The following is a 22290-nucleotide window of genomic DNA, read 5'->3' as shown; positions in this document are numbered from 1 at the left end:
ACACTCTGCACTCCTCACACACACACACACAGCACCCCTCATACACAGCACCCTCACACACAGCTACCTCTCACACACACAGCACCCTTTACATACTGCACCCCTCACACCCTCACGCAGAGCACCCCTACACACACACAGCACCCCTACACACAAACACATACACTGCACCCCTTACTGCAGTCTGTGTGTATTCAACCATCTGTGTGTATTTACTAGTCTCTGTGTGTTTTTTCAGTCTGTTAAGACTGCACTGGAGTAAAAGCTATCTCGTCTGTTTCAATCACACAGAAGAGCTACTGTACCTCAAATTGCTGAAAAACTTAATGCTGACCATAATTGAAAGGTGTCAAAACACACACAGTATATCACAGTTTGCCCATGATGACCCCTGTCCACTGCCAAACGCGCCGTCAATGGGGACAAGAACGTCAGAGTTGGACTATAGAGCAATGGAAGAAGGTTGCTTGGTCTAATGAATCGTGTTTTCTTTTAGATCAAGTGGATGGCTGGGTGTGTGCATCGTTTACCTGGGGAAACTATGGGAAGAAGGCAGGCCTGCCGAGCCACTGGTCAATGTTCTGCTATGATCTTGGGTCTTGGCATTCATGTGGATGTTACCTTGAAACGTAACACGTACCTAGAGATCGCTGTAGACCACCAGTGGCGGAACTACAGCAAGTGCGGCTGGTGTGGCTACATGGGGGCCGCAAACCTATTGGCCATTATCTGAAGGCCATCTTTCATCAAGGGTCTGGTCAGCCTCCATGGCCTGATAACAGTGCGTAAAGCCGTGGTGCTGAGAGGAAGTGAGTACAAATCACTTCCTCCCAGCTTAGCAATGAGCAGTGCGGGAAAGGGAGAGAGGGGATGACAATAAAGAGTAGGAAGACAAGGACCAGAGAACAGAGAGAGACAGACTCCCATCAGACTCAGCCATAGGTCACTGGAAACTAGGAAAGCTACCTCCCTGCACCAAAAAGAATTGGAAGCAGAGGGGATGGCTAAAATATGTGTTCCTATGACAGTGTGTGTAGATGTGTGGATCTATCTGTGCATATGTACGCCATCACCTATATGTATTATCTGTGTTTATATATTTGTATATGTGTGTATATGTGTGCATCTGTGTATGTTTATGTATGTGTCAGTATGTGTTTCGATGTGTATGTGCGTACATCCCAGCATTCAAACGCCAACTCTGCATGTAAACACATTCAAACACAAACATTGCACACAAATACAGCTCTGCTTTCAGATAGCAACAACACAACACTACACACAAACATATACATGCATTCAAACACACATAACATGCTTAAATTCAAACACAAACACTGCACAAATACGGCTCTGCAAGAATGGGGACATTGTAGTAAAAACCAGCTGGCAAAGCATCATGGGAGTTGTATAACAGATGGGGATCTACCTTTTGGCCATGGTTATGCTAGAAGAGGCCCTCTCTACATTAGTTCCGCCACTACAGACCACGTACACCTGTTCATGACAATGGTGCTCCCTGATAGCAGTGGCCTCTCTAAGCAGGATAACGCACCCTGACACACTGCAAAAATGTTCAGGAATGGTTTGAGGAACATGACAAAGACTTCAAGGTGTTGCCTTGGTCTCCATATTCCCCGATCGCAATCCGATTGAGCATCTGTGGGATGTGCGGGAACAACAAATCCGATTCATGGAGGCCCCACCTCGCAACGTGCAGGATCTGCTGCCAATGTCTTGGTGTCGGATACCACAGGATACGTTCAGAGGTCTTGTGGAGTCCATGTCTCGATGCATCAGAGCTGTTTTGGCAGCGTGAGAAGGACCTACATTATATTGGGCCGGCTGTTTTAATGTTGTGTCTGATCAATGTACGGAGGATAGTGGATTACAGTAACCCAGCATTCAAGCATTTACCTGGGCAGTGACGTCTGAGTAGAAGCTGCAGTTTCCACAAAGGTCCTTGTAGTAAGTGGTACGAATAGCAACCTCTACAAAGGAATAATGGAGATAGCTATACGGAAGCCGCAAATGGAAAACAAGGCGACCGCACCTAGGGGGTAAAAACATAGAAAGAGACGTCACATTGTATTAGTAAATATAAAAAAACATTTACAAAGCACAGTGTATTGCACCAGAATGGACAGCAGGGGGCAGCAGTGTGCAAGGCATTACAGTGTGCAAGACAAGATGTATATTTATTTACCAAAAAACAAATCGCAAAATTTAGGCCAAAATAGGGAAAATTAATATATTCTCCATCTCCGTTATAGCCACAGTTCGTGCATTTCAGACTGAATTTTGCAATTTATTAGTCCATTCAGCATCCAAACATGTGAATAGGGGGTTTATAACACGGCATGTGTAAATGATTTCAATGGAAGAAAATAACTCAATACTTTTATTTACGGATTTTTATGTTCACACAGGAGTTCTTCAGAGTTATTTGGTAAACTGTGAATTATTGGGAATGTAACGTGAATGTCAAATATAAGGCAAAAATAGCCAAGATTAAAACAAAGCCTAATTAGCGTAATTCTGCTTTTTTTTTGGAATAAAATGTGAAATTCACTTTCAAAGTTACTACAAGTCATACTATAGTGAATACTCGTCAAAGTTCCATCTAAACTGCAAATCCAAACACGTCATAGAGCAATGTATTTTGCTGATTAACAGGCGAGCCACCAACCTACAGTGATTTGTTCTACTCGGCCAAACGAATGTGGCACATTAGATATTATGCATTTATTTAAATATAAACCAGCCAGTATAAGGATCTGCCACAGTTGTGGGTATTGCCAACTTACCTGCCATTCCTGTTCTCAGAAAGATAAGAGAGTCAAACACAGCAATGGAAAGGAACCTACCTGTGCCAAAGCAATGAGCACTGAGCAGGTTGCTGCCATGTTTTCGAATATCGAATGCCACTGGGCGATGTTTTTACATAGAACTGCCCAGGAGGCCAGAAATAATCATCTGATATGAAAATAAATTAGTGCGTCTCGTGTAAGAAGCAGTCGGGGTCGCCATCTGCTCACTGCTGATTGGCTGGGGCACTGACGCTACCCGGCATGTCCCCAACGGTGATTAGATGTCAGGTTGCAATGAGAGCAGTATTTCTGCTCAGATAAATATTAATTTTACTACACTCAGCCTGCAAGAGTATATTAAAGTCTTAGACCTTCCCCGGGAATGTGGCAAACGGTTTGATAGTGGCCATGGTGGTCATGGTGCTTGGAATAACCCTTTAACTTTTGTAAAATAAGAATATAAAACATACAATGTAATTGTAATGTTACTCTAAACGTTTTTCTGTTTATGATTTTTGGATTATAGTATTTGGATAATAATAATAATTTTTGGATTATAATATTTGGATAATAATATTTTTTGGTTTATAATATTTGGATAGTAATAATAATTTTTGGATTATAGACTTTGAATGTCTGCGTTATGAAATGAGTTGTCCTTTCTGTAGACATACATAGACAACTTGCCTTACAGATACGTTTTGAATTAAAAGTCCAACTCAACAAGCAGATATTTAGTATTTTCATAAACATTAGATTGCTATGAAAAACTGAAAGAAAATAAGAGAAATTCCAGCAAATCATGTGTTACATCCTTTTTACATACATGATGGAAAAAATATGTAGCTTTGGAAATACCAATCCAGTTTGCATCATTTATATTGATATCATGCAGGCAAATAAACAACGTATAAAATATATAGAGCAGAGCTGCTATTCTGTGGTCTGAAAACATGAGTCTACTGCCACCTACCGGTCATAGACCAGAAAGTCATCTTTGTCCCCATTGAGGATTTCCCAGACATCCTCCTGTTCGAGGGTTTGTTGGTACACGGGAATGTGAGCTGGGGCTCTGCTCCGCAGGAGAGGAAACAAGTGCTGTGAATACGCACTCTGGTCATTCACTATAATGTAGCTGACATTGTCCAGGCCCTGTCTGGTCAGATTCGCACTCAGGGGACCCATGCTACAAGAAGACAGAAAAAAACCAGAAAAATGGTTTATTGGAGGACCTGCACATTCAAATAATACAAAAAATACCTTCATGGCCCAAGGAAAATATATTAAAGGGACACTCCAGACCCCTAAAGCAGTTTAATGTGACAAAATACTTTATATGTAAAGAGGGTGTCCTCTTTTTTATTTTACAAAAAGTGCACATTTTAATAGAAATTGCCACTTTTATAAATTAACCTGGTTACACCCCTCTGGCTGTCAATCAGACAACTGGTCATGTTACTTCCTGGTTTGTTTAGCTCAGTGGAGACAAACAGGGATTGTTAATTTTTTTTCTATTTGTTTAGGGTCCTTCTATGTAAATAAGCCCCCGGTTTACTAACTTGGCTGCCTGCACCAGGCAAAAACTGCAGCTGGCTTGAAGAAGGGCCACGACCGTCACTTGACCAAGTGTTTTATTCATGGGTACTTCATCCCCGATGCTCCAGACGGGGGCGGGAGAACAGATGAAAGGTGTAATCGGCAGTGATGATGTCTGGGTCACTAGCAGCCCCAACAGGGTGCTCAGAACTAAACCTTGAAGCTTCATCACAGAGCGTCACTAGCAGCCTAGAAAAGGAAGCACAGAGGTAGATAGCAATGTCAGGTTAGACATATTTTTACAATATGGGACACAGATTGAACATCTTCATTTTCTTCCCATATTAACAACCTGGTAAATAGATACATGTTTATTTCACATGTCCACATAGATTAAAGGTACCATATAAGCAAGCTCTGAGTGCCTGGTCTGCTGCCTATACAGACATGGAGAACGTGGGAAACACAATACAGGGAATAGGGGGCTTATTCACTAAAATGGTAATTGTAGGCTAATATAGGCAAATTAAATATTTCACTTTAGCGATAATTTCAAAATGGGACATTGTTACAAGAAAATGTAAATAAAATTATTAAAATACTTTTGCCATTTGATAAACAATTATATATATATAATTGTATATGAATTTTTTTATTACAAATGTTATAATTTTCATTATCATTTTTGTTCTCTCTACATTACTCATAAGTAACATTAATACCATGTGTAAACAAGTGAAAGTACAGGGTTAATAAGTAACCTTAATACCATGTGTAAATATAGGGTTAATGAGTAACATTAATGAGTGACGCGTGTAAATATAGGGTTAATGAGTAACATTAATGCCGCGTATAAATATAGGGTTAATGAGTAACATTAATGAGTGACGCGTGTAAATATAGGGTTAACGAGTAACATTAATGCCGCGTATAAATATAGGGTTAACGAGTAACATTAATGCCGCGTATAAATATAGGGTTAATGAGTAACATTAATGCCGCTTATAAATATAGGGTTAACGAGTAACATTAATGCCACGTATAATTATAGGGTTAACGAGTAACATTAATACCGCGTATAAATATAGGGTTAATGAGTAACATTAATGCCACGTATAAATATAGGGTTAATGAGTAACATTAATGAGTGACGCGTGTAAATATAGGGTTAATGAGTAACATTAATGAGTGACGCGTGTAAATATAGGGTTAATGAGTAACATTAATGCCGCATATAAATATAGGGTTAATGAGTAACATTAATGCCGCGTATAAATATAGGGTTAACGAGTAACATTAATGCCGCGTATAAATATAGGGTTAACGAGTAACATTAATGCCGCGTATAAATATAGGGTTAACGGGGGCGGAGTCTAACTGCGAAGCAGAGAGGTCGCATGGCGCCGGAGCTCCTGAGCAAATATAACAAAACACGTTGCTACGGCCCGACAAAACCGTCTAAAAAAGCCACAGCTATCGGCACAAGGGTGCAGAACACTAATGGGTCGAAAAACCAAAAAGCCGAAGCCGGATCGACCAAGCCAGAACCACGATATTGGGGCAATGTGGAGACAGGCCCATGAAACCTCAGGGCCCAAGATGGCTACCTTCGCCGACACGTACTCAGACCTCTCGGACGAATACTCCCTGGAGGAGGACACGATAGCAACACCGAGACAACCGGTGGCCGTGTCCAAGCCCCAGGACCCTGATGGAGCACCGATTACAACAGCGATATTGAAGAATCTGCTGGCAGGCCTGCAATCCACGCTCCAAGGGGTCATCGCCACCCTCCGCGCGGAGCTACAAGGCATCACCTCGAGGTTAGACACCCTGGAAGGCACCTCGGCAGCACAAGACCTAAACATCACCTCCATGCAATCGGAGATTACGCTCCTCAAACAAAAGACCACAGCACTCGAGCGGTGATTCACCGCGGCGGAGGATGGGCACAGAGCTGCCAACATTAAGGTACGGGGGATACCTGATGACGTGCCCACCGAAGAGCTACCTCACTATGTACGCAGGCTACTCACTGCCCTACACACACCAAAAGCAGCCAAGGCCATCTCACTAGAAAGCATATTCCGGATCCCAAAGCCAGCCAAAGCCCGAGCGACAGCCTCCCGCGACCTTATACTACGCTTCCAGTTCCGAAAAGACAAGGCCGCAACCATGGCAGCGGCTAGGGACCGGGCGCAACTCATATTTGAAGGCCATCCACTATCATTCTTTCCAGACCTAACGGGCGATACCTTGGCCTGGAGAGGCACATTAAAGCCCTTTACCACGCTCCTCAGACAGAGGGATATACCGTACAGATGGCGTCCAGACCGCTCCCTTCTCATCACAAGGGGTGAAAACAAGCACGTGGTCCACGACCTCCAAGAAGCCCGAAACATGCTACAAGAATTAGGCCTACCCCAGGACACCGTGCACCATACGGCGCCCCGGAAGACCACAAGACCTACCCTTGAATGGAACCCGGAACGGATTCAACCCTTTGTGCCGAGACAATCTAGACAAGAACCATCTGAGGAGGCTGGGGCACGGGCACCCTGAAGGGCACACTAGCCGCATATTGACTCTACTAGGACACTGCATAATAACATGTTTTTCCGTAGCCCCATGGCGCCAGGATCTGATCCGATTTTCCAATATCCCTCCACATGTTTTTGTGACCGATAACTATCTCCAGATGCCAGCACTAGGAGATCGACTACATAGACACCTCTCTGCTCCCACCACACATAGCCAACACGACTAGGACGTATCCAGACACCCCCCCCCCCTGTTGGTCAAGTGGACCCTCGGGGTGACACGCAAGAGAACATCAAAAAGTACCACCACTACTTATGCAAACACTACCCCAACTGAGTACTGACCGACCCGACGCCCACTACACAAGCCCAAGCACAGCTCCTGACAAAGAGTGAAGGCCAGCAAACAAAGTACTGCCACCCACATGACTGCAAGACAGGAGGGTTCACAGTTTTGGGGTGACTGACCCGACAAAGCTTAGCTAGCCGACTATTCTGCTGAGACCCTCTTGTGCCTTCACGACTACCCTCACAACTTAAATCCAGTTGTCACTCTACCCTAACGCCAGATACCATTGTTACCTGTCTTCAGCAACAACTGTTAAATTTCGCTAGTTCCTTCTTATTTACCGTTACGTTACTATAAAAATGTGCAATGCCTATATGTCACTATTGTGTTATACTGTAAAATGTTCAGGCTTACGACCGCTATCGTGGCAGAGTAAGCCGTGTTGTAAACCTCATGCACTCAAAAATAAAGAATTAAAAAAAAAAAAAAAAATAGGGTTAACGAGTAACATTAATGCCGCGTATAAATATAGGGTTAATGAGTAACATTAATGCCGCGTATAAATATAGGGTTAACGAGTAACATTAATGCCGCGTATAAATATAGGGTTAATGAGTAACATTAATGCCGCGTATAAATATAGGGTTAATGAGTAACATTAATGCCGCGTATAAATATAGGGTTAATGAGTAACATTAATGCCGCGTATAAATATAGGGTTAACGAGTAACATTAATGCCGCGTATAAATATAGGGTTAACGAGTAACATTAATGCCGCGTATAAATATAGGGTTAACGAGTAACATTAATACCGCGTATAAATATAGGGTTAAGGAGTAACATTAATGGCGCGTACAAATATAGGGTTAACGAGTAACATTAATGCCGCGTATAAATATAGGGTTAAGGAGTAACATTAATGCCGCGTATAAATATAGGGTTAACGAGTAACATTAATGCTGCGTATAAATATAGTGTTAACGAGTAACATTAATGCTGCGTATAAATATAGGGTTAACGAGTAACATTAATGCCGCGTATAAATATAGGGTTAACGAGTAACATTAATGCCGCGTATAAATATAGGGTTAACGAGTAACATTAATACCGCGTATAAATATAGGGTTAATGAGTAACATTAATGCCGCGTATCAATATAGGGTTAACGAGTAACATTAATGCCGCGTATAAATATAGGGTTAACGAGTAACATTAATACCGCGTATAAATATAGGGTTAATGAGTAACATTAATGCCGCGTATAAATATAGGGTTAACGAGTAACATTAATGCCGCGTATAAATATAGGGTTAATGAGTAACATTAATGCCGCGTATAAATATAGGGTTAACGAGTAACATTAATGGCGCGTATAAATATAGGGTTAACGAGTAACATTAATGCCGCGTATAAATATAGGGTTAACGAGTAACATTAATGCCGCGTATAAATATAGGGTTAACGAGTAACATTAAGGCCACGTATAAATATAGGGTTAACGAGTAATATTAATGCCGCGTATAAATATAGGGTTAATGAGTAACATTAATGCCGCGTATAAATATAGGGTTAACGAGTAATATTAATGCCGCGTATAAATATAGGGTTAATGAGTAACATTAATGCAGCGTATAAATATAGGGTTAATGAGTAACATTAATGCCGCGTATAAATATAGGGTTAATGAGTAACATTAATGCCGCGTATAAATATAGGGTTAATGAGTAACATTAATGCCGCGTATAAATATAGGGCTAACGAGTAACATTAATGCCGCGTCTAAATATAGGGTTAATGAGTAACATTAATACCGCGTATAAATATAGGGTTAACGAGTAACATTAATGCCGCGTATAAATATAGGGTTAACGAGTAACATTAATACCTCGTATAAATATAGGGTTAACGAGTAACATTAATGCCGCGTATAAATATAGGGTTAATGAGTAACATTAATGCTGCGTATAAATATAGGGTTAATGAGTAACATTAATGCCGCGTATAAATATAGGGTTAATGAGTAACATTAATACAGCGTATAAATATAGGGTTAATGAGTAACATTAATGCCGCGTATAAATATAGGGTTAATGAGTAACATTAATGCTGCGTATAAATATAGGGTTAATGAGTAACATTAATGCCGCGTATAAATATAGGGTTAATGAGTAACATTAATACCGCGTATAAATATAGGGTTAATGAGTAACATTAATACCGCGTATAAATATAGGGTTAATGAGTAACATTAATGCCGCGTATAAATATAGGGCTAACGAGTAACATTAATGCCGCGTATAAATATAGGGTTAATGAGTAACATTAATGCCGCGTATAAGTATAGGGTTAACGAGTAACATTAATGCCGCGTATAAATATAGGGTTAACGAGTAACATCAATACCGCGTATAAATATAGGGTTAACGAGTAACATTAATGCCGCGTATAAATATAGGGTTAATGAGTAACATTAATGCCGCGTATAAATATAGGGTTAATGAGTAACATTAATGCCGCGTATCAATATAGGGTTAACGAGTAACATTAATGCCGCGTATAAATATAGGGTTAATGAGTAACATTAATGCTGCGTATAAATATAGGGTTAATGAGTAACAATAATGCCGCGTATAAATATAGGGTTAATGAGTAACATTAATGCCGCGTATAAATATAGGGTTAACGAGTAACATTAATGCCGCGTATAAATATAGGGTTAACGAGTAACATTAATACCGCGTATAAATATAGGGTTAATGAGTAACATTAATGCCGCGTATAAATATAGGGTTAACGAGTAACATTAATGCCGCGTATAAATATAGGGTTAACGAGTAACATTAATGCCGCGTATAAATATAGGGTTAACGAGTAACATTAATGCCGCGTATAAATATAGGGTTAACGAGTAACATTAATGGCGCGTATAAATATAGGGTTAACGAGTAACATTAATGCCGCGTATAAATATAGGGTTAACGAGTAACATTAAGGCCACGTATAAATATAGGGTTAACGAGTAATATTAATGCCGCGTATAAATATAGGGTTAATGAGTAACATTAATGCCGCGTATAAATATAGGGTTAACGAGTAATATTAATGCCGCGTATAAATATAGGGTTAATGAGTAACATTAATGCCGCGTATAAATATAGGGTTAATGAGTAACATTAATGCCGCGTATAAATATAGGGTTAATGAGTAACATTAATGCCACGTATAAATATAGGGTTAATGAGTAACATTAATGCTGCGTATAAATATAGGGTTAATGAGTAACATTAATGCCGCGTATAAATATAGGGTTAATGAGTAACATTAATGCTGCGTATAAATATAGGGTTAATGAGTAACATTAATGCCGCGTATAAATATAGGGTTAATGAGTAACATTAATGCTGCGTATAAATATAGGGTTAATGAGTAACATTAATGCCGCGTATAAATATAGGGTTAATGAGTAACATTAATACCGCGTATAAATATAGGGTTAATGAGTAACATTAATACCGCGTATAAATATAGGGTTAATGAGTAACATTAATGCCGCGTATAAATATAGGGTTAACGAGTAACATTAATGCCGCGTATAAATATAGGGTTAATGAGTAACATTAATGCCGCGTATAAATATAGGGTTAATGAGTAACATTAATGCCGCGTATAAATATAGGGTTAATGAGTAACATTAATGCCGCGTATCAATATAGGGTTAACGAGTAACATTAATGCCGCGTATAAATATAGGGTCAATGAGTAACATTAATGCTGCGTATAAATATAGGGTTAATGAGTAACAATAATGCCGCGTATAAATATAGGGTTAATAAGTAACATTAATGCCGCGTATAAATATAGGGTTAATAAGTAACATTAATGCCGCGTATAAATATAGGGCTAACGAGTAACATTAATACCGCGTGTGACGAACCCTGCTGCATAGACCTGTATTGCTGGTTCGTCTGTTTTCATTGGATTCGTGGATTTCCTGTCCGTATGCTGTTGTTCGTACGTTTTCTAAAGTACCGATTGAAACTACCGAACATCGGCCACCCAGGAGAGGAGTGTGCGGCTCATTAACACCTTGACCACAAATTAGAACGTTGTGGTTAACCGCAAACACCTCTCCATTCCATTCGTACGGGTGGTCGTCGTTCGTATGCCGAACACGAGGCGGCGGCCATTTTGGACACGAGGCGAATCAGCGGTGTTCGGTGCAAAACCCATGGATCTAAAAACGGACTCTTTATCTACCGAACACCGCTGGAGATGGCCGTCTCCCCTTCTATTCCCTTGGAGGCATACGAACCCTGTTCCGTTCGGGAGTTTCTTTCATCCGTATGACCTTACCCAGATAGCCGTCCCATGGAGTCATTCGTATACCGAAGGACTTATGAGAGACTTTGACTCCATGGCGATTGGACTGTGTACATCGGACCTGAGCGCTATTCGGTAGGAATATGCCCTCAGATCCAGGCTATCTGGGGATACGTTGCACGAACACTATATATTCGGTACTTCTGATTTTATGTATTTTATTGCATTTTTTGTGTTTGGTTTTAAAATGGCGATGGTTCCTATCCTCGGAGTTAATTAGGTTTCTCCCTAATTATCTCCAGGATAGGAAAAGATGTATTATGGGTAAAATGGGAAGGGCTTGTGTTATAGCCACTGTGATTGGCTACTGTTTAATATATTTTCCAGTCTTCCACCAGGTCCCCTAGGGGAGTGTCTACCTGGTGGAGACCTGCATAAATACTGGGCAGGTAGCCCCCATTAAACACATTCTGCTTGACCTTCAAAACGGAGCTTTGTCTCGTTTGTGGAGGGATTGACTATTGGGACAGCGCTTTCGTTTATTTCTAGCTGTGGAAGGATTTCGGATGGATTGCTGATCGGGGGTTACCGCATTCGTATGCTCCGTTCGGGAGTTTTATGATCGTTTATACTGGAATTGCATTTCTGGAGAAAGGGGATTATCGACTAAACGGCGGCTTCACTCTCCAGGCGGTGAGTGTCTTAACACCGCGTATAAATATAGGGTTAATGAGTAACATTAATGCCGCTTATAAATATAGGGTTAATACCGCGTATAAATATAGGGTTAACGAGTAACATTAATGCCGCGTATAAATATAGGGTTAATGAGTAACATTAATGCCACGTATAAATATAGGGTTAATGAGTAACATTAATGCCGCGTATAAATATAGGGTTAATGAGTAACATTAATGCCGCGTATAAATATAGGGTTAATGAGTAACATTAATGCCGCGTATAAATATAGGGTTAATGAGTAACATTAATACCGCGTATAAATATAGGGTTAATGAGTAACATTAATGCTGCGTATAAATATAGGGTTAATGAGTAACATTAATGCCACGTATAAATATAGGGTTAATGAGTAACATTAATGCCGCGTATAAATATAGGGTTAATGAGTAACATTAATGCCACGTATAAATATAGGGTTAATGAGTAACATTAATGCCGCGTATAAATATAGGGTTAATGAGTAACATTAATGCCGCGTATAAATATAGGGTTAATGAGTAACATTAATACCGCGTATAAATATAGGGTTAATGAGTAACATTAATGCTGCGTATAAATATAGGGTTAATGAGTAACATTAATGCCACGTATAAATATAGGGTTAACGAGTAACATTAATGCCGCGTATAAATATAGGGTTAATGAGTAACATTAATGCCGCGTATAAATATAGGGTTAACGAGTAACATTAATGCCGCGTATAAATATAGGGTTAATGAGTAACATTAATGCCACATATAAATATAGGGTTAATGAGTAACATTAATGCTGCGTATAAATATAGGGTTAACGAGTAACATTAATACCGCGTATAAATATAGGGTTAACGAGTAACATTAATACCGCGTATAAATATAGGGTTAATGAGTAACATTAATGCCGCGTATAAATATAGGGTTAACGAGTAACATTAATGCCGCGTATAAATATAGGGTTAATGAGTAACATTAATGCCACATATAAATATAGGGTTAATGAGTAACATTAATGCTGCGTATAAATATAGGGTTAACGAGTAACATTAATGCCGCGTATAAATATAGGGTTAACGAGTAACATTAATGCCGCGTATAAATATAGGGTTAACGAGTAACATTAATGCCGCGTATAAATATAGGGTTAATGAGTAACATTAATGCCGCGTATAAATATAGGGTTAACGAGTAACATTAATGCCGCATATAAATATAGGGTTAACGAGTAACATTAATACCGCGTATAAATATAGGGTTAATGAGTAACATTAATGCCGCGTATAAATATAGGGTTAACGAGTAACATTAATGCCGCGTATAAATATAGGGTTAACGAGTAACATTAATGCCGCGTATAAATATAGGGTTAACGAGTAACATTAATGCCGCGTATAAATATAGGGTTAACGAGTAACATTAATGGCGCGTATAAATATAGGGTTAACGAGTAACATTAATGCCGCGTATAAATATAGGGTTAACGAGTAACATTAAGGCCACGTATAAATATAGGGTTAACGAGTAATATTAATGCCGCGTATAAATATAGGGTTAATGAGTAACATTAATGCCGCGTATAAATATAGGGTTAACGAGTAATATTAATGCCGCGTATAAATATAGGGTTAATGAGTAACATTAATGCCGCGTATAAATATAGGGTTAATGAGTAACATTAATGCCGCGTATAAATATAGGGTTAATGAGTAACATTAATGCCACGTATAAATATAGGGTTAATGAGTTACATTAATGCTGCGTATAAATATAGGGTTAATGAGTAACATTAATGCCGCGTATAAATATAGGGTTAATGAGTAACATTAATGCTGCGTATAAATATAGGGTTAATGAGTAACATTAATGCCGCGTATAAATATAGGGTTAATGAGTAACATTAATGCTGCGTATAAATATAGGGTTAATGAGTAACATTAATGCCGCGTATAAATATAGGGTTAATGAGTAACATTAATACCGCGTATAAATATAGGGTTAATGAGTAACATTAATACCGCGTATAAATATAGGGTTAATGAGTAACATTAATGCCGCGTATAAATATAGGGTTAACGAGTAACATTAATGCCGCGTATAAATATAGGGTTAATGAGTAACATTAATGCCGCGTATAAATATAGGGTTAACGAGTAACATTAATGCCGCGTATAAATATAGGGTTAACGAGTAACATCAATACCGCGTATAAATATAGGGTTAACGAGTAACATTAATGCCGCGTATAAATATAGGGTTAATGAGTAACATTAATGCCGCGTATAAATATAGGGTTAATGAGTAACATTAATGCCGCGTATCAATATAGGGTTAACGAGTAACATTAATGCCGCGTATAAATATAGGGTCAATGAGTAACATTAATGCTGCGTATAAATATAGGGTTAATGAGTAACAATAATGCCGCGTATAAATATAGGGTTAATAAGTAACATTAATGCCGCGTATAAATATAGGGTTAATAAGTAACATTAATGCCGCGTATAAATATAGGGCTAACGAGTAACATTAATACCGCGTGTGACGAACCCTGCTGCATAGACCTGTATTGCTGGTTCGTCTGTTTTCATTGGATTCGTGGATTTCCTGTCCGTATGCTGTTGTTCGTACGTTTTCTAAAGTACCGATTGAAACTACCGAACATCGGCCACCCAGGAGAGGAGTGTGCGGCTCATTAACACCTTGACCACAAATTAGAACGTTGTGGTTAACCGCAAACACCTCTCCATTCCATTTGTACGGGTGGTCGTCGTTCGTATGCCGAACACGAGGCGGCGGCCATTTTGGACACGAGGCAAATCAGCGGTGTTCGGTGCAAAACCCATGGATCTAAAAACGGACTCTTTATCTACCGAACACCGCTGGAGATGGCCGTCTCCCCTTCTATTCCCTTGGAGGCATACGAACCCTGTTCCGTTCGGGAGTTTCTTTCATCCGTATGACCTTACCCAGATAGCCGTCCCATGGAGTCATTCGTATACCGAAGGACTTATGAGAGACTTTGACTCCATGGCGATTGGACTGTGTACATCGGACCTGAGCGCTATTCGGTAGGAATATGCCCTCAGATCCAGGCTATCTGGGGATACGTTGCACGAACACTATATATTCGGTACTTCTGATTTTATGTATTTTATTGCATTTTTTGTGTTTGGTTTTAAAATGGCGATGGTTCCTATCCTCGGAGTTAATTAGGTTTCTCCCTAATTATCTCCAGGATAGGAAAAGATGTATTATGGGTAAAATGGGAAGGGCTTGTGTTATAGCCACTGTGATTGGCTACTGTTTAATATATTTTCCAGTCTTCCACCAGGTCCCCTAGGGGAGTGTCTACCTGCTGGAGACCTGCATAAATACCGGGCAGGTAGCCCCCATTAAACACATTCTGCTTGACCTTCAAAACGGAGCCTTGTCTCGTTTGTGGAGGGATTGACTATTGGGACAGCGCTTTCGTTTATTTCTAGCTGTGGAAGGATTTCGGATGGATTGCTGATCGGGGGTTACCGCATTCGTATGCTCCATTCGGGAGTTTTATGATCGGTTATACTGGAATTGCATTTCTGGAGAAAGGGGATTATCGACTAAACGGCGGCTTCACTCTCCAGGCGGTGAGTGTCTTAACACCGCGTATAAATATAGGGTTAATGAGTAACATTAATGCCGCTTATAAATATAGGGTTAATACCGCGTATAAATATAGGGTTAACGAGTAACATTAATGCCGCGTATAAATATAGGGTTAATGAGTAACATTAATGCCACGTATAAATATAGGGTTAATGAGTAACATTAATGCCGCGTATAAATATAGGGTTAATGAGTAACATTAATGCCGCGTATAAATATAGGGTTAATGAGTAACATTAATGCCGCGTATAAATATAGGGTTAATGAGTAACATTAATGCCACGTATAAATATAGGGTTAATGAGTAACATTAATGCCGCGTATAAATATAGGGTTAACGAGTAACATTAATGCCGCGTATAAATATAGGGTTAATGAGTAACATTAATGCCACGTATAAATATAGGGTTAATGAGTAACATTAATGCCGCGTATAAATATAGGGTTAATGAGTAACATTAATGCCGCGTATAAATATAGGGTTAATGAGTAACATTAATGCCGCATATAAATATAGGGTTAATGAGTAACATTAATGACACGTATAAATATAGGGTTAATGAGTAACATTAATGCCGCGTATAAATATAGGGTTAATGAGTAACATTAATGCCACGTATAAATATAGGGTTAATGAGTAACATTAATGCCGCGTATAAATATAGGGTTAATGAGTAACATTAATGCCGCGTATAAATATAGGGTTAATGAGTAACATTAATACCGCGTATAAATATAGGGTTAATGAGTAACATTAATGCTGCGTATAAATATAGGGTTAATGAGTAACATTAATGCCACGTATAAATATAGGGTTAACGAGTAACATTAATGCCGCGTATAAATATAGGGTTAATGAGTAACATTAATGCCGCGTATAAATATAGGGTTAACGAGTAACATTAATGCCGCGTATAAATATAGGGTTAATGAGTAACATTAATGCCACATATAAATATAGGGTTAATGAGTAACATTAATGCTGCGTATAAATATAGGGTTAACGAGTAACATTAATACCGCGTATAAATATAGGGTTAACGAGTAACATTAATACCGCGTATAAATATAGGGTTAATGAGTAACATTAATGCCGCGTATAAATATAGGGTTAACGAGTAACATTAATGCCGCGTATAAATATAGGGTTAATGAGTAACATTAATGCCACATATAAATATAGGGTTAATGAGTAACATTAATGCTGCGTATAAATATAGGGTTAACGAGTAACATTAATGCCGCGTATAAATATAGGGTTAACGAGTAACATTAATGCCGCGTATAAATATAGGGTTAACGAGTAATATTAATGCCGCGTATAAATATAGGGTTAATGAGTAACATTAATGCCGCGTATAAATATAGGGTTAATGAGTAACATTAATGCTGCGTATAAATATAGGGTTAATGAGTAACATTAATGCCGCGTATAAATATAGGGTTAATGAGTAACATTAATGCCGCGTATAAATATAGGGTTAATGAGTAACATTAATGCCGCGTATAAATATAGGGTTAATGAGTAACATTAATGCCGCGTATAAATATAGGGTTAATGAGTAACATTAATGCCGCGTATAAATATAGGGTTAACGAGTAACATTAATGCTGCGTATAAATATAGGGTTAATGAGTAACATTAATGCCGCGTATAAATATAGGGTTAATGAGTAACATTAATGCTGCGTATAAATATAGGGTTAATGAGTAACATTAATGCCGCGTATAAATATAGGGTTAATGAGTAACATTAATACTGCGTATAAATATAGGGTTAACGAGTAACATTAATGCCGCGTATAAATATAGGGTTAATGAGTAACATTAATGCCGCGTATCAATATAGGGTTAACGAGTAACATTAATGCCACATATAAATATAGGGTTAATGAGTAACATTAATGCTGCGTATAAATATAGGGTTAATGAGTAACATTAATGCCGCGTATAAATATAGGGTTAATGAGTAACATTAATGCCACATATAAATATAGGGTTAATGAGTAACATTAATGCCACGTATAAATATAGGGTTAATGAGTAACATTAATACTGCGTATAAATATAGGGTTAACGAGTAACATTAATGCCGCGTATAAATATAGGGTTAATGAGTAACATTAATACCGCGTATAAATATAGGGTTAATGAGTAACATTAATGCCGCGTATAAATATAGGGTTAACGAGTAACATTAATGCCGCGTATAAATATAGGGTTAACGAGTAACATTAATACCGCATATAAATATAGGGTTAACGAGTAACATTAATGCCGCGTATAAATATAGGGTTAACGAGTAACATTAATGCCGCGTATAAATATAGGGTTAATGAGTAACATTAATGCCGCGTATAAATATAGGGTTAATGAGTAACATTAATGCCGCGTATAAATATAGGGTTAATGAGTAACATTAATACTGCGTATAAATATAGGGTTAACGAGTAACATTAATGCCGCGTATAAATATAGGGTTAATGAGTAACATTAATGCCGCGTATAAATATAGGGTTAATGAGTAACATTAATGCCACATATAAATATAGGGTTAATGAGTAACATTAATACCGCGTATAAATATAGGGTTAATGAGTAACATTAATACTGCGTATAAATATAGGGTTAACGAGTAACATTAATGCCGCGTATAAATATAGGGTTAATGAGTAACATTAATGCCGCGTATAAATATAGGGTTAATGAGTAACATTAATGAGTGACGCGTGTAAATATAGGGTTAACGAGTAACATTAATGCCACATATAAATATAGGGTTAATGAGTAACATTAATGCCGCGTATAAATATAGGGTTAATGAGTAACATTAATGCCGCGTATAAATATAGGGTTAATGAGTACAATACATTTTTTTGTCGCACAGATATAACTTTGGATCGGTCTATGATTTGGAAGTGTGCAGCAGTTACACAATTAGAGAACAGGCAGCTATGGCAATGGCAGAGTATAAACCTACAAAACACAAACTACGAAACACAAATATAGTTTATTTTACAATAATTAGGTCAATATAAAGCTATCATCCTCATGCAAGATTGTAAGAGTGCCCTCCGCCCCCCAAATTGCCGGCCAAGAACCCACCGGAGTTTCATTGTGATGATCACATGTGACTAAATCTTGCGGGTGTAGATTGAAATGGTGTCTAGGTACACAATTCATTCCAAATAGCTTTACTAGAGATACAATGTTATTTTATTTAATTCTATGAAAGGGAAGTGAGTCTGACCGCACATTATAACGGTTCCTTCTCCAGAGACCTCACAGTCATAGTGCAGGGCTCCAATAAACTCAACAAAGCACACAGCCTAACCTTTACTGTTTATCACAAAGGAAATGTACAATATCCTCAATTACATTAAAATAATCTTCTCACACCCACACTCAGTAAATAAAGTTAATGTTAAATTAGAGCTAACAATATTTAAATGAACACTTTAACTTTAGTTAATACATTTATATTTTAGTTTGTTGGTTTGAATTCAGCCCCCTGTCCCCCCAAAGTTAACTGTATGAACCTCTTTTTGTATATGAAAAGCGCGGCATTGATTGTAAAGATTCTATATATCACAAAAAAGAAACAACCATTTTACAACTACACCTAAAATATCAAGTTCAACAGATTAGTGAAGGCATCTGATTGGGTTGTTCTCAGATTAAGTTAAATTGCTGAGAACTACGACGGACATCGATCTTTGTCTAGCGCCGTTGGCAAGTTGCCCCATCTGTGTCTATAAATGACGGTATCTGCTAATAAAGGCTCTGCAAGAATAGTGATAAGTATCGAAGAACCACTCATCCATAGCCTGATCTCAGACTGACACTCAAATTTACCCACGTGCAACACGAAAGCAATCCTGTTTATTAAGCGCAAATCTCCACTCACAGGATAGAGTCGGGGGTCTCTAGTCGTCCAGTGCCAGCAGTACCAGACCAGTTTAAAGGTTTGTTGGTGACTCCTGTGTTAAAGGCTCGCAGGCTCCTCCCCGGTGGAGGGGGAGAGGTTCCATCACCTATCAATGAGTTATCAGGGTCAACGTCCCTGAAAGACGATCCAAGGACAGGGGACAAACACCCTGCCAGGCAGCGACTCATCTCATTATTGGTGTTTGGTATTAGAATGCATTAAGTCAATTGCTTTATGGTATACTCAGTATAATGATAGGACCAGTTTATAAAGGGGGATGGGGAGAGGGTGTTGTGTGTACGCAGTATCCATACCTTGTTTCTTAATTTGGGAGTTCCGAATGTGGGTGCCTGTATATAATGCCTTCTCTCTCCTGCAATTCATTTGAATAGGATGTACTCCAACTTTAATTATACACAGCATCGTGTAGATTGTAAGCTCACGTGTGCAGGACTCGCACCATCTCTTATTACGTTATGCAAAAAATAAAAACAGGTCAAGCGACACTTGGTAAAAGGTAGATTTAGAAGCTGCATGCACTCTGATAGGGAATCTGTCTATATCAACTTAAAGGACCACTATAGGCACCCAGACCACTTCAGCTCAATGAAGTGGTCTGGGTGCCAGGTCCATCTAGGATTAACCCTGCCTGCTGTAAACATAGCAGTTTTAGAGAAACTGCTATGTTTACATATGGGTTAATCCAGCCCCTAGTGGCTGTCTCATTGACAGCCGCTAGAGGCGCTTACGCGCTTCTCACTGTGATTTTCACAGTGAGAAGATGCCAACGTCCATAGGAAGGCATTGAGAAATGCTTTCCTATGGACCGATTGAATGCGCATTTAGCCGATGACATCGGAAGGAGGAGGAAAGTCCGGCGCTGGAGAAAGGTGAGTGTTTAACCCCTTCCTCTCCCTAGAGCCCAGCGGGAATGGGCCATGAAGGTGGGGGGAGGACCTATTAACACTATAGTGCCAGGAAAACAAGTTTGTTTTCCTGGCACTATAGTGGTCCTTTAAGGTTTTAAACGTACCTTTACTCCCTGGCTGCACCAGACTCCCTCTGGCTGGCTCGATCTCCACGGCTGAGGTCATCTATCTGGATGATCCCAGCCAATCCAATGTTTTCCCATAAGAAAAGCAATGGAAAGGTACTGCGCATGCACAGCAAAACAAAACACACTTAGGGGTGTTCCTAGGCAGCAATGTAAACAAAGCATTTTCTCTGAAAAATCTGTTTTTACACTGAAAAACCTGCAGAGATAGGCTATAGACACCATAACAACTACATTAAGCTATATACTATACATTAAGCTGTATATACTATACATTAAGCTGCATACTATACATTAAGCTGTATATACTATACATTAAGCTATATACTGTACATTGAGCTGTATGCTATACATTGAGCTGCATACTATACATTGAGCTATATACTATACATTAAGCTACATACTATACATTAAGCTGTATATACTATACATTAAGCTATATACTATACATTAAGCTGTATACTATACATTAAGCTATATACTATACATTAAGCTGTATACTGTACATTGAGCTGTATACTATACATTAAGCTACATACTATACATTGAGCTATATACTATACATTAAGCTACATACAATACATTAAGCTGTATATACTATACATTGAGCTGTATGCTATACATTAAGCTGTATGCTATACATTGAGCTATATACTATACATTAAGCCGTATACTATACATTAAGCTGTATACTGTACATTGAGCTGTATACTATACATTAAGCTACATACTATACATTGAGCTATATACTATACATTAAGCTACATACTATACATTAAGCTGTATATACTATACATTGAGCTGTATGCTATACATTAAGCTGTATGCTATACATTGAGCTATATACTATACATTAAGCCGTATACTATACATTAAGCTGTATACTGTACATTGAGCTGTATACTATACATTAAGCTACATACTATACATTGAGCTATATACTATACATTAAGCTACATACTATACATTAAGCTGTATATACTATACATTGAGCTGTATGCTATACATTAAGCTGTATGCTATACATTGAGCTATATACTATACATTAAGCTGTATGCTATACATTGAGCTGTATACTATACATTAAGCTGTATACTGTTCATTAAGCTGTATATACTATACATTAAGCTATATACTATACATTAAGCTGTACACTATACATTAAGCTATATACTATACATTAAGCTGTATACTATACATTGAGCTGTATATACTATACATTAAGCTATATACTATACATTAAGCTGTATACTATACATTAAGCTGTATACTATACATTAAGCTGTATATACTATACATTAAGCTGTATACTATACATTAAGCTATATACTATACATTAAGCTGTATACTATACATTAAGCTGTATATACTATACATTAAGCTATATACTAAACATTAAGCTGTATACTATACATTAAGCTGTATATACTATACATTAAGCTGTATACTAT

The 22290-nt window shown here is 38.4% G+C and overlaps 1 protein-coding gene across 1 annotated transcript in view; it reads right to left on the bottom strand.

The window, feature by feature from the left end:
- Window positions 1-19847, bottom strand: part of LOC134568528 (selenoprotein Pb-like) — a 30743-nt gene extending 10896 nt beyond the window's left edge. Inside the window, exons 1-4 of the mRNA XM_063427165.1 lie at window positions 19765-19847; window positions 4370-4595; window positions 3784-3996; window positions 1918-2053 (exon numbers count right to left, since the gene is read on the bottom strand). Of these exons, the coding sequence (XP_063283235.1) occupies window positions 1918-2053; window positions 3784-3996; window positions 4370-4575 (555 nt within the window). The 5' untranslated portion in view covers window positions 4576-4595; window positions 19765-19847. The remainder of the gene's footprint in view (window positions 1-1917; window positions 2054-3783; window positions 3997-4369; window positions 4596-19764) is intronic.
- Between the last annotated feature and the right edge of the window lie 2443 nt (window positions 19848-22290).

Source organism: Pelobates fuscus, chromosome 7 (genome assembly GCF_036172605.1).
Source record: "Pelobates fuscus isolate aPelFus1 chromosome 7, aPelFus1.pri, whole genome shotgun sequence".
In the NCBI taxonomy this organism is placed as follows: Eukaryota; Metazoa; Chordata; class Amphibia; order Anura; family Pelobatidae; genus Pelobates; species Pelobates fuscus.
This window is presented reverse-complemented; position numbering and strand designations above follow the sequence as displayed.